This window comes from Etheostoma spectabile, chromosome 14, assembly GCF_008692095.1.
Source record: "Etheostoma spectabile isolate EspeVRDwgs_2016 chromosome 14, UIUC_Espe_1.0, whole genome shotgun sequence".
Lineage (NCBI taxonomy): Eukaryota > Metazoa > Chordata > Actinopteri > Perciformes > Percidae > Etheostoma > Etheostoma spectabile.
In genome coordinates this window covers 5,514,749-5,528,663 of record NC_045746.1, presented here as the reverse complement: position 1 = coordinate 5,528,663, position 13,915 = coordinate 5,514,749, and the positions used below count along the sequence as shown (strand labels likewise).

At 41.5% G+C, this 13,915-nt stretch overlaps 1 protein-coding gene across 1 annotated transcript; it reads right to left on the bottom strand.

Moving 5' to 3' along the window:
• Positions 1–10,344: 10,344 nt before the first annotated feature.
• evx1 (even-skipped homeobox 1) lies at positions 10,345–13,915 on the bottom strand. The gene is made up of 3 exons (XM_032534786.1): positions 13,330–13,915; positions 12,196–12,431; positions 10,345–11,728 (listed from the first exon to the last, which is right to left on the bottom strand). The coding sequence occupies exons 1-3, from the start codon at positions 13,691–13,693 to the stop codon at positions 11,201–11,203; spliced, it is 1,128 nt and encodes a 375-aa protein (XP_032390677.1). The 5' UTR covers positions 13,694–13,915; the 3' UTR covers positions 10,345–11,200.

The following is a 13,915-nucleotide window of genomic DNA, read 5'->3' as shown; positions in this document are numbered from 1 at the left end:
GTATCTATAAAACAAGGGCCCCCTCCTCCTTCTTCCACTCTTCCTTCCTTGAATTTCCCTCCTCCTCCTCCCCCCTTAGTTGACCAAAACAAGACTCCCTCCTCACGCCCTCTCCCCCCTTAATCTGAGTTCCTGGTCTGTGAGTCACAACTCTGAAGACGCCATAGGTCTGTCAGCGTCAGTCTGTCTTATTAAACCGGCTCGCCATTCTTCCATGTCTATTCACTAACTGCTTTCAGGTTCATCTGACTGCTCTTGAAAGAAATTGGCATCAAAATGTTTCTTTTGTGTGGGGACATTTTGTTTTAATTTTGTTGCCATCTTTGGTATTGAGCTCAGCATCAGATCTGCTCCTCTCTGCACTTTGCAGGGTTCTATGTTTTTCAGACTTTTTATTGTTGCAATAGGCTAACTAAGCAGCTCGTCTGTGATTGATTCCCAGCAAACCACCGCCAGAAACAAAATGCACCACTTCCTGTTCGCCAGGGAGACCTAAATAAGACTATTTCCTCATAATAAAAGATATAAGATATCTTCATCTTATATCAATCATAAATTGGTAAGAGTATTAAGTGCAACTTTACTATAAAAAAATAAAAACATTTTAGTATTACTTCAGATCCAGTCGTAAAATTCTAACAATTCTTTTTGATCTGTTATGAATTAAACGTTGTGAAATGTTATGATGCGATCATTAAACAAATAATCTTATTTCTCAATTAGAGCTGTACTTCCTCGGGAAATCTCATTAAGATCACTATTAATACAAGTAATACAAAATATAACAAGAAGTACAACTTTAAGGTACCAAGGGCCAAGTAATAACTGCATTGAATATTGGGTTATATTTGCTGTTATTAAAAATACATCAATATAAAATCATATTTATATAACATTCTAACATAAAACAGATGCAGTCAAATATGATGATCAAGATTAATAACCATGTATCTAAAGAATGATTTAAGGATTACCATTCAAGCCAACTCCTGTGGCCATACATGTCATCCTGACCTACCTTTAATAGATACTTTAATCTGTAGATAAAATGCTTTTCTGTTGAATCATCCTTTGTGAATAATCCTGGCAAGCTTGTTTGTGGAGATATGTTGAGCACTGAGCAACTTCTTCTTTCTCAATCACAACAGTTTTATAGTTTTGGGGAGGTCAGCTCCCAGCCAAACAGTGTGAGTGTTCTTTGAAATCAGCCATTAAGGCACTAAGCACAGGCTCTTAGCTCCTCTTCTGATGCTCTCACTATCTGGTACCACTATCTCTTCTGCTCTCTTTCCCATGGTGTAACCTTACCTTTCAAAGTTATCTTACTTCAACACACACACACACACACACACACACACACACACACACACACACACACACACACACACACACACACACACACACAAACACACACACAGTGCTGTTTCTGCTTGGAGTCTTGGAATCTTTAGATTTATCACACACACTTCTTGGACTTTTTGAAGCAATGGGTCCATAAATTTCAGACAAGGTATACAAAACGAGCCTCTCTTTTCTAGCCGATGACCGTCAATTATGCCAATCAAAATGCCAACTGTCACTGGCAGATTTAACCAGCTGTAGCTAGCTAGCTAGCTAGCTAGCTAAACAAGCTAGTTGGTTGAAAAAGTTGTGCCCAGCTAATGTTTCTGTGTGACTTTGAAAAACAACAAACTATATTTTAAAAAAGGTCTTAATTGTGCACTTGATGGATACATACATTGTACTAAGGCTAAAGCTACAAACAGCGCTGGCCGTGGTTCTGAAACAACATCTTGGTACTGTCTGAACAAGCTGCACTGTTGTTGCAAGTTAGCATTGCAAGCTGAAAGTATGCTACTTCTGTCATGTGCTGTGTGCTAGCCCGAGCGAGCTACAATTTGCAGGTAGCTGCTAGCTAGCAGGAATTGTGTATTCCTGTTTCCACAGTAAGGCTCTGCATTCCCATATTCCACTGTAGCCAGTGCCGTAGTCGTTTTTGCTCCCAGCAACAGTATAGCAACGCTAAACATTCAGTAAAATGCAATTCAATTTTGTAGCATAATAGCCAGGATTTTTCTGTAGTAATACTTATTTTTGGTTGTTGCTCAACATTTGTTAGCCGCTGTTTGTCTCAAGTACAATACAAAATTAATGATTAAAAATACATAGCCTACTTAGTGTTTTCAAACTGTATTCCCCTAGAGAACAGGACACCTGCTGACATTAGCTAAAACTCTGATAGCATTCAGGAGTGGCCTCTGTACACTAGAGCAAACAGTAACCTGACAAACTATGGTAGTTAGTCAATGACGTGCTCCTTGGTCTTGAATGTAACTGTTTCCACTGCAAGATGGTTAGCCAGACATGCTAACAATTGCAGCTTAAGTTACAGCAGATAAGCACCCCCTTTAATCCCTTCTTGCTTTTTGGGTTTTGAAAAGATTGGGAAAAAATACCACTAGCCCCCAAACCCAGTAAATGCAGAGCGCCAGAGCCCAACGCACATTGCCTCAACATGTGGAGAAATCCAAAGCTTGACAGGTCTGTTGCACAATGGTTGCTAAGCCATGATTTAATCGCTGTTCTGAGGAGCCGTTTAGCTAGCAGTCTGTTGAACCCCTTGCCAAAGAAATATTTGGGTCCAGTTCTGTTTTCTTCTTATCTTTATCATGAGTTCACTACGGACCCTTGAATCAGCTACAAGTACATTTTAAATGTAAGCTTTTCATGTTCAGTTAACATCACTAAACCGCAGTCATTGGTCAGGAGCAGTCAGCGGTCAGCAGGACGACTCAGCAGTTGGGGGATGGGGGGATTGGAGTCAGAAGGGCAGGGGGTTGGGAGATGGAGGAGCAGAGAAAAGGGGAAGCCCAGACACTGGTCCCCCAGGAGAGGGCAAGTAGGCTGGATGTGACAGTCATGGGACGTGGGCATAATGAGGATACATCACTGCAGCAATGAGGTGCTCTATCACAGGCACACACACCAACAAGCAGGCATACACACTCCGACTGTGCACCCAAAACCAGTGGGCCACACAGATGTCAAATTATTATCAAAGCTCTAAGCTGATCATTGCAAAAAAAATAAGCCTCAATGTCAGCCCAATTCCCACTGTAAGCAACAACGTGCTGCACTTTGAGTGATGCAAGTTCAGTGTGACTGTGGGAACAAACTTTTTCTTACACACTGCTCTGGAGTCTTTTTGATGATTCTCTGGGAAAGAAGGGGCACAACTTTTTCTGTCGCCTAAAGCCACCGCCATTGCTGAGCAGTAAAGCAGCCAAAGTGCAGTAAAATAAAATGAGGTGTGGAAAGAATTGGACTGATCTGCAAAGCCATTGGCTGCCGTGAGGGTCGTAAAATAATAAGCCTCTGTCGTAAAACAAAGTGCTTATTAAATCATTTTAAACAATATCACACAATGTGGTGTGCTCCGTGAGCGGCTCCACAGAACAAAAAAAGATCTTATGGGGAAAGCAGCTGAACAATCAAATGAAATTGAATAAGTTGATCATTATCACAACGCTGAGTAAGACTTTTGGGAGGGCTTGGTGGCTGAGCTTCTCCCTGCACTATCAATAAAGTGACACTTGGCCATTATGTGGCCATTACCAGGACTTTAAGTGACAATTGTACATCAGAGGAGCAGAAGAGTACAGCCTCCCCTGTATTAGTAAACTAAGCCTGGGGTTATATCTCTCTGTGTTGTGGAAGGAACAACATACAAAACAATGCACAAACTCATGCATGTGTACACAAAATGTGTATTATATATAGCAGTATGTCATATATTGTATAAATATAGGATTTTAAACCCAAAGTAATGACATTTGGGAGACATTTCTCCAGGTCGGTGGCCTTGTGGGCACGTACACACACAAGCGCGTACACACACACACACACACACACACACACACACACACACACACACACACACACACACACACACACACACACACACACACACACACACACACACACGTCCTCATGCCTTGTTGCTAGTGAACTAAAACGGTTGCTGCATTGAGCTGCAGTGAATGGATTTCTACCACTATCATTGCAATAGAGGGCCAATAAAGGAGTGGGACCTTGTGAGGACGGTAACTCTGACAAGAGGTTTCATGTGGATTTGTGCATCAGCACAATTAATGAGAGGATGTAGAGTCATGCAGTTCAGGAAGAGAGAAAGCATGAACTGCACTGTAGTTAGTAAATTAACATGAACAACTATGGATTTTTTTTGTACAAAAGTATCTGCTAAATGAGTTAATGTTATACAGTGTATGTTTAACTTACAGTGGGTCACATGATGGAAAAGCTTCAACATCATGGACTGTCAAAGGAAAACTGCATGTTGCTGTTTTACCTGTCCTCTCAATTTGATCATTGCACCAATTCCTTTCTGGCACCTACAGTATTTCAAACAATTGAATGTGCACTTCCAACTCAAAGGCTTTGGTTTTGATAAAGATCACTTTATCTTAGTATATATATATTATCTTAGTGACATGAATGTCTCAGAATACCAAGCTCTGTATTTGTGACTGCCAATTGCATTAAACTGAATATTAAAAAGATCACTACCACAAAAGGAAAAAGAGCTGCCTATCTTCAGATTACTTAAATACTTTGAGTTTCCCTATAGAGGGATGGCAAAGGAAAAAAGGAATGGATTACAATTACTAGAAATGATGGTCAAAGAAAGGCAGTAAGTGACATAGTGTTAGGTCGAGATGTAGCTGCTGTCCTCATTACTATCACTCATTTAAAAATTAACATTGTATCAGTGTCTTTTAATTTGCTACTTTTAATTGATGTCCTGTTTGTTGTCTGGCAAGATAAACATACCAACAATCTTATTTGGAAAAAAAGTAATTGTGTGTCCTTTTCTTCTTCACTTTTTATTTGATGACATTTCTAGACCTCTACAAAATTTGTAATACTGTCCTTTTGTGTCCATAAATTACAATTCAGTTTCCTCACCTGTGAATTTCACTGGGAATGATCAGGATGTCAAATGTTCTTTCCATTCCCTGCTCCATCAATCAAGGCAAAGGAAATACTTCCGCCTGGCGAAAGCTAGATTCCCTTTGGCAGCTGACTGAGATCAGGGGCCACTTCACAGAGTGCCTGCAAAGTGAAATATGAGCACAATTTATGAAAACTGGGAAGAAAAACAAAACAAAAACTGCTGGATTACACACCTAGTATGTAAATCAACTATCTGCTTAATGGTCATAATCCATAAAGCAGGATACGTAGTGGTATTTGCTAATGTGCATTGCCATGGTTGTTCATAGAAGCACTTCAGGTCTGAATTCCACACCATCAGGACATATGTACTCCATAACTATCTGATCTCCAGGGTCCTGACATTTTGGAAAAATATCCCTTGTATGTGTAGAATAATAATAATAATTATTACATAATTGAACCACTTTTTTCTGAGAACAAGTGCTAAACCACAGGAATGTTGAGCCTTTGTGATCCTCTAATATAGACACATAACACCCACTGTTGTTCCCTAACATCAACAATGAGCCAACAAACAATGGAAAAGTACAGAGGCGATGCTCTCTCTGTGGCATCTGAAGTTGTCGGATCCTTATGCTATTTTGAAAATCAATAATCAAATCCTTGTATCCTCTATCTCAGTCTCTAATAGCTTTAATTCCCAGAATTAATGATGGCAAGGACAATAAAAAAGAGGAAGGATCAGCACCACAATCCCAATAAGGATCCCTCACCACTCATCATCCCAACAGCTGTTGGCAGCTGACCTTTAATTTTAACGTAGTTAATGAATAATCAAACTGGTTTCTATGATATGTTGACAACTTTGTGCACAAAGCTTTGTAACTTTATCTACTACATTAATGCACTCATTTCACCAAGTTAGTGCCCCACCGATAACCGACATCTTTGTTCAGTTGTTAACACAAGACAACAAATTTGGATACGCCACTCAAACTTCTACTTCTGCTTTAAAGCAGAGAGAGAACAAAAATTAGATTGGGGAGCTCTAATCATGTCTCCCCTCTAATTAAATCCCTAAAATTAGTATTAAGTCAAGGTGCATCATATCAGTTCAAACCACTCTTCAACCACGTCCTAAATTAGCAATAACTATTAAAAATGTATCAAACAAATAACTTAAAAGAGCTACAGATTGTTACACGTATTTAAATGAAACCCAAGACTACTTTTTTAAAGCAAAATAATGTGATGTTTAATGTGGGTCTCTGGAAAGAATTCATTGGAGTGCTAATTCAATTGTGACTGAAAGAGAAACAAATCTCAAAACAATACAGTATCTCTGTTAGTGCAGACAAACACCTGCTGTCCAACATGCTTTAATATGCATGTTTTTAAAGATATAACTCGCTAAAGGAGCTTTCCACTTCCAGAATATAATTGTAGCTATACAGTTATTTCAGACCATGTATTCATCTGCAATACATATGTTAAATACACAACATAAATCTGACTACACTTGACCTCAAATTCTTCCACATTCAAAATAAATGGACAAGTAGTGATTATTTGTCACAGAATCCTGAGCTGAAAGTTGACAAAGAACAGTGATATTCAAATGAAAGCAAGTGATGGTGCAGACTGAATGGGCCTGCTTGCCGTAGAAACGGCAGATGACTGAATTCCACCATCATGAAAAAAAAGTCAGACATCTTGAAAAAAAAATCCATGAAATATGTTTTGTGGAGCTATATCAATCTTTAAAATGGAGACTGTGGGCTCTATTACCTTAGATGGATCATTGATAGCCAATTCATTGAATTGACAAGCCTACCTCATTGTAAGCATAAAGGATTGATTCATTGTATGGAGATATTGATTTTCAATTTTTTTTAATGCTAGGCATTTTACACATTGCTGTTTTAGTGTTTGGGAGGTTTTTGGTTTGAGAACTGAAAATGAAACGTAGGCCTACAAGTTTTTCTGTTCTCGAAAACAGCGGTGCACAAATGATAGGCTACCTGTACCGTGCGCCCAGCAGCAAGGTGCGGGGGGCAAACAGCCACACGCCTGGTTAAAAGCTCAAGGAGCAGCCCAAATAATAAGTGTGGGGGGAAGGGGTACAGTGCAAAGACAGCGTCAAATTGTCTTTTTATTGTCTTTGCCTCACGTATATGAATTTAAACTTACAGAAACATTTGTTTTAATTTAAAGTGTGTATATATGCGTGTATTTTGTGTTCAGTTGTTGTAGCACACATTGATTCTCTGGTGTCTATGCCCCACCTACATGGTATTTTCCAACTTCTTACCTGCAGCAGGGTACATACAAAACGCAGCTAGTTTCACCACTCGGTTTAAGTCTGTTTCCGTGTCACATGTGACAATGAAAACCCCACAGTTGGAACATTTCCGATGTGAAGTAGCGGCCACCACTGGCCAATCCGACACCATCTACACGTGTAAGCATTGACAAACATCCTTGTTACTATATGCGCTGTGAAAGTCCGACCTGTGAAAGAGTTAATTGCTCATCTGGCCGCCAAAATACTGTTTTGGCGCGTATTATAGTGGTTCAGGCCTACCAAATAAATTGTGTATCGTTGCAACAGTTTAAAGTTTGCACAAGTGGACATCTACAAAGGATGTTAATGATATTGGGGAGTCAATGAACTGTGATAATTAACCACTGTGTACTGATATGAAAGATAATTGTGAAACAAAACAGGCATTTGAAACCCAGTGTGTGTGCTAGACTGTAACATATTTTCTCACCTTTACATTTGGTAAAGGAGGAATTGTTATTAAATTCCCCACAGTAGCCTAAATGAACCCAATCAAGTACCAGATTTGCTGGAGTTGTGGCCACAAACCTGCTTCTGAGTGTTAGGTGTTTAATCTTGCCCTCCATTCAATTCATGTTACACCAAACCTCTGTTACAACAAACTAACATTGTGAGTTTATTTGGTTTGAATATGTACATTTCCAGTGCAGAAGGTTTATTTTAGCATTAATGGGCACAGAAACACTGATGAAAATCTTCGGCTTCACTTGAGTTGAACAACTAAAAGGATCCTTTTATATCCTGAACCCATTTTGCTGGTTGGATCCTTTTAGAGGCCTATCCTGAACCCATCCTGCTCTGTTGTTCTTTCTGTTGTATGCCACATGAGCACGTAGCAGCCGTTCCATTTTCCAGCTGCATATAGCTGTCTCCGGTGCACCGTAAATAAGGTTGATAAAGACGCTGCCGAATAGGACTTTCACGCGTCCCCCAATTGATTTAACGTGACCCCCTTTTGCAAGTGATACTGGAAGCCTATTTAAACAGATGAAGGCTTAAATTGTCTTCCTTGTATGCGCATTAATCTCCCATTCATCATCATTACTGTGTGATTGGTCCGTCCACGCCTCCGCCAGCCCCTTGCGTTACGACAAGGGCCTGTAAATTAGGATGTAATCCAATTTAAACAGCGGTAGCAGCAGCCGCAGATCCATTTGGTGTTTTTTTTTGAATTTGCTGTCGGTGGACAGCTGCACTACACCGCCCCTATCAAAATGCTTTGTGTTAGTTGTGGGAGCTGTGGAGCTCTGAGCCAATTCTCACTAATAGGATCTTATACGGCTAATGTAATTGGTGTTATGTGCGCAATCTATGAGCCCATCATATCTTGAAGCTCAGTCATACGCAATCTTTCAGCGATTAAATGGCATGTTGATGCTGGATTAGGCCGCTGAGGATTCAGTAGTTTATACGGTGAGGGGAGATGGAGATCCATATGCGTGGCTGGGTAAATGTGGTTGTAATTTGCCTCACTTTAATGTGTCATTTTGGCACAGTGTGACGCGGGTTTAGAAGATGATCGTATAGTGCTGCTGCTCCTGTGTAACCAAATGAAATGCAGCTCCAAGCTTTAAAAATAACCCGCTATGAAGCCAGAAGTTTGGAGACCCTGCGCCTTTTGAATATTCGGATAGCCTCATCCGTTTATCTTTATTTTATTATGTACAAACCTAAAGACATTTTCCCGCATGACCCGTGTGCCTATCAGGCTTAAAGACACCGGCTGATAGTTTACATAAATCTGCCTTGTGGTTTCGCCACGACCCGGGCAGCTTAAACGGTGTATTATTCCAAACATATGCATTTTAATCAGCTCGGTCACACTTACAAGAACTCCAGTTAATAAGGCCATCAATCAAACGCGCGTGCGGGAAGGAGTAGGGGGTGAGGCAGGGAGGGAGGGCTCGTTGGTGCGTGTGTGTGCAGTACTGTCTGATTAGGATGAACCTTTTACCTCAAAAAGCTTCAGAGGAGGATTGATATCTAGTAACTTTGTAAGATTTTTTTTTTAAGGTTTTTTGTGGGCGCCTAATTCGTTCATGGAGGTGATATTATGCATGTGCGTTGCTAATTATGCCTATTGTTATAAAGGTGGACTGGAGGGATAGTAGTAGCTTATTTCATCTAAAATACTATACTGCATATATAGTAGGCCTGCAGTAATAAATGATATAAATGCAATCCCGCTTGTTGGATTATAGCTACAATGTGTCCAATGTTTTTTTTTGGCAGGTGGACTTTAAGGCCCACGCTGATGCCAGCCATTTCTCCGCACATTGCTGCAATAACTTCTGATCTCTCCCATCTAAGACGTAAAACCCCATTTTAAAACGTGATTTGTGTGAGTCTCTGCGGGCCACAGCACCTCGCCAATCCTATAACGCTCAGAAAACTCTTTTAATTTGCGCAGCCCCGGTCAAACGCAGCCAATTAAGATCCCGCTGATTGGTGGCAGGCCTCTACGAATCATCGATCTCTTTTGCGTTTCCAATATCTCCAGACAACTAATTCTGTCGTGTCTATTAAGTGGTCGCAGATAAAATATGAGTGGCATTAACGGAGCCCGGGGACCACTGAACTGTCACGGTCAATCTAGCGGTCCCATCGGGAGATACGCGGTCACACTCTGGCGTTGTGACACCGACCACTTGAGAACAAAATTAGTGTTATTATTGGAGGGGGTGGTAGACCAATTGTGTGTATAGAAAATCCTTAACAGCCTACAAACGAAATAAAATGACCCGAAGGAGATAGGGTAAAACGTGTTAGATTTTATTCCGTTATCTTGAGTTAAAGTAACATTTAGGAAGACATTCCTTAGCTCTGCATTCGGGATCTTTGCTATTCAAATAAATCATAAATGTATTTAGAAGACAATAACTCATTGCTCCATTGATTCTTTGACAGTGTTTATTGCAAGTTAGACGTTTAGGACAACCAAGTCAAAAACAACCAAAAAAAATAAAAATACAAAATATAAAATAATACATAGTCAGTCACTTGTTTGTCCGCTTTCTCTGGCGCCACTGTAGCAGTGCAAGGCAAGACAAAATATTTAAAAAGAGGCCTATAGGCATATATTAATCACATTTTCATTAACTATAAGATCTTGCTCTTCAATCCTTAACTGTAAGAATGTTTAATGGCCTAAAAATGTTCACTATTATTATTATTTTTATCATTCATTTTGATTGTCCTCTCTCCGTCTCTCTCCATCCTCTTCTGGGTCCTCCTTCTTCTCTTTCCCCCTTGTCAAACCGTGATGGCTGTAGTAATCCGTTCCCCCGGCGCCTTGTTACCTTTTGGCAGTAACGATCTCTTCCTGGTATTATCATTAATTCAACACTCAAAATTCACCGGGTCGTACATATACATCACTTACTAATTTCCCTAGCATCTGCACATTTCGGCCCGGCCCGTTGTGGAGAGCTTCTTTATAATGAGCCGCAGTCAAATCCCCTTGTTAAAAAGAGAGATGGAAAGCATCATTCTCGCGTGACTAACAATACATGTAGGTCGATGCGAGCGCGTAAAGAGACGAAATGTAATGATAAAAACCGTAACGCAATCCATCACGGAGAATTAAACGTTTCTCTGGATCCCCCTCTCTCTCACATCAAATGAATCTTATAAAAAAAAAAAAAAATCTGGTTTTGTGTCCATGCCCTCCTATTTCAGCAATACGATTATTATTTTTCAGTAATTAGAGATCCGTTGTGCGTCAGCTGAAGATCTGGCTAGGTATCTTGCCCAAAGTTAAACTGGCTGTCACTGCTTACAGACTATCTCTTCATGCTGTTTAGTCCTGATCATATAATATGTTAGGTTAAAAAGCTTATGGTAAAGGCAATATAGAACAAGAGCGGGTTTGTTTTGGTTTTATCTGGTCAGAGGCACTTCTTCCCTCTGGTCTATTGTCACAGATGAGGATTTGCTGAGCACTGAAGGCGTGAAAGTGACAAAAGCGTCAGTCCTGCTAGTTGGGGAGCAAGCGAAGTCCGAACCCGATGGCCTGGTGGAGATACCGTTGGATTGACTTGAGTGACAGGCCAGACAGGAGCAGGGGCTTCCTCCGGGACCGAGGCCGTGGGTTGGACCCGGGTACAGGGAGGGGTGTCTGAAGGCGCACAGGAGGTCCGGCCTCTGGTAGGGGTGAGACAGCATCCGGAAACTGTCAAGGGAGCGCAGGGGGTTGGAGAAAGGGGTGGCAGCCGGAGCCGCGCCAGCTCCGACACCCAGATGGGAGTAGTAAGGTAGCGGCAGGTGGGATGGAAAGGGGTAGGGCAGGTTCCCCGTGGCTGCCGCGTGGCTCATCATGTAGGTGTAGAAGGCCGGGTCGGCGGGGTGAGGCCACGTCATGGCCAGACGCTGGCGCTTGTCTTTCATCCTGCGATTCTGAAACCACACCTGGGACAGAGACACACCGAGTCAAATATTAACCACAACGCCCAGTGAGACAAAGACAAACAACAATAACAAAAGCGGACATGTAGCTCAGTGGTTTTACGCAGTTTTTTTGATTTTTGAATGGATAATGACATTTTATTGTAAAAAATACTACGATTATAATTTGTACTTGTTCTTGTGCCAGTTGAAGAAAAATACATTTTAAAATCCAGGCCTCTGTTCCCAGTAGACTGTTAGCTGCAGGTTATAAATTCTTACTAGTTGGTTATGAGCTATTCTTGGCCTTTGGCTGGATTTATGTGGTATATTTTCTGTATATCTAAAACTGACCTTTGGGGAATAATTTATTTTAAACAACAGTTTTGCGGCACTCTTGTTTTGATGGAGTTTTCTACATACAAGATAACTAAATGTGAGGCTCTATGCACATTTAAAGGCCAGCTCTGCTCCTTCGAGACACATCTTACCTTGATTGTGGTTTCAGGTAGATTTAAGGCGGCCGCCAGTTCGCATCTCCGTGGCCTAGACACGTAGTTCTCCCGGTAAAATTCCTTCTCCAGCCGTGCGATTTGCTCCCGGGTGAACGCTGTCCGGTACCGGCGAATCTGATCCGCTGCATAGGACAGGGAACCAGGACCCGGGACCATGTTACACGGGTCAGCACCAGTCTCACTCGGGTGACCCGGAGAATCCCCATTTCGACCTGAATCAGTATGGAGAATAATTCATCAGATATAATTAACATACAATTAAAAAACAATAAAACAAAATTGAAACTGGTATTTATTCCATTCGTTTCATATTTAATGAGCTGTTTTCCTAAAAGGTAGTAGGCTAACTGTTTCACTTTATTTATTAAGGGCCTTCCAGACATAGCTCGGGTCTTCATTTTGTACTACCAGCTAATATTTTTATTATTAATATTTTCAAGAGGCCTACGTTGGACTATTTTAGTAGACTACAATGATGAATAATGAGGTTGTATTGTTGTCATGCTTGTCCCCTTGCCATCCTTTTGGTTTGAGGCAAACAGCAGCTACAAATATCTATATATGTACATGGATATTTTTGTGCATATACTTTGTGGGATGTAACACATTTTCAGCAAACCGTGTCAAATCTTTGTACCTTACATGATTCCAGATAGGCACATCACAAATTCCTGTTAGTGGCTTTCCCTTCACGTTTTTGCTTGTGGTTTACATAAAATCCTGCATTCTTCATCGTGCAGTAAATATAATATAGGCTGACTTGCTTTGTACAAGTGATTCATTGTTAAACTTAGAGGGGGAAATGCCTGGTTAGATTGTGGGTGTCACCTCAGCGTGAATCCAGTCCCACTGGTCACTTGACAGAACAGCTGTGCATCACCGACTGCAGTTGTGTGTTAACGATGCTACAATGTATTTTATTGAGGATCTATTTATAATGTCGATTTCATTGTACATTTCAGATATGATAATTGCATGTTAAATAAATGCAAGGTCCGTGTTCATACTGATGTTTTTGATTGGCATAATCAACGTTGGCATTCAATCAACTTAATTAGCACAACCATGCATTTACAGAAAAGCCGCAGTGGCATGCAGCTCCCAGCCTACCTTTAGCTGTTGGGTAGTCCATGCTTTCAGGCGTGCAGCTGACATCAATTTCCTCGTAGAAGTCCGACTCTGTGTCAGAGCTGCTGCCGTCTTTGTGGGGATGATCACGTTGGTGTCTCTCTCCGGAGGAAGACGTGCCAACTGGCCTCATATCGGCGCACATATTCCTCCGTGCGCTCTCTTCCATCACCACCTCCGCTCTGTCCCGGGAGTACGGCGCAGCGCCGGGGCTCAGACAGCTTCTGTGGCCTTGCTTCCCCTGCGGTTCTCGCACGGGGCTCCCGACGACTCCCGACAAATTAGAGCCGCTCTTGCCAAGCTGACTTCCCTCCGCCAGCATCACCATCTCCTCTCTGCTTTCCATCACAAGCACGACTTAAAAAACCTCGACTTCGCGGGAGAGTGCAAGCCGTCAAAACCAAGGCGATGATTTTCAGGTTGGATGGGGTGTGTGTGTGTAATGATGTGGAGGTGGGTGAGGGGGGTGGGGGTTGAGTCCCAAGGAGAAGGAGAGGCTTCTGGAAAAGAGGGGATGCAATCCGGTCTGACCCTAAGAGAAGAGCGCTCCAGAGTGCGCAGAGGGAGC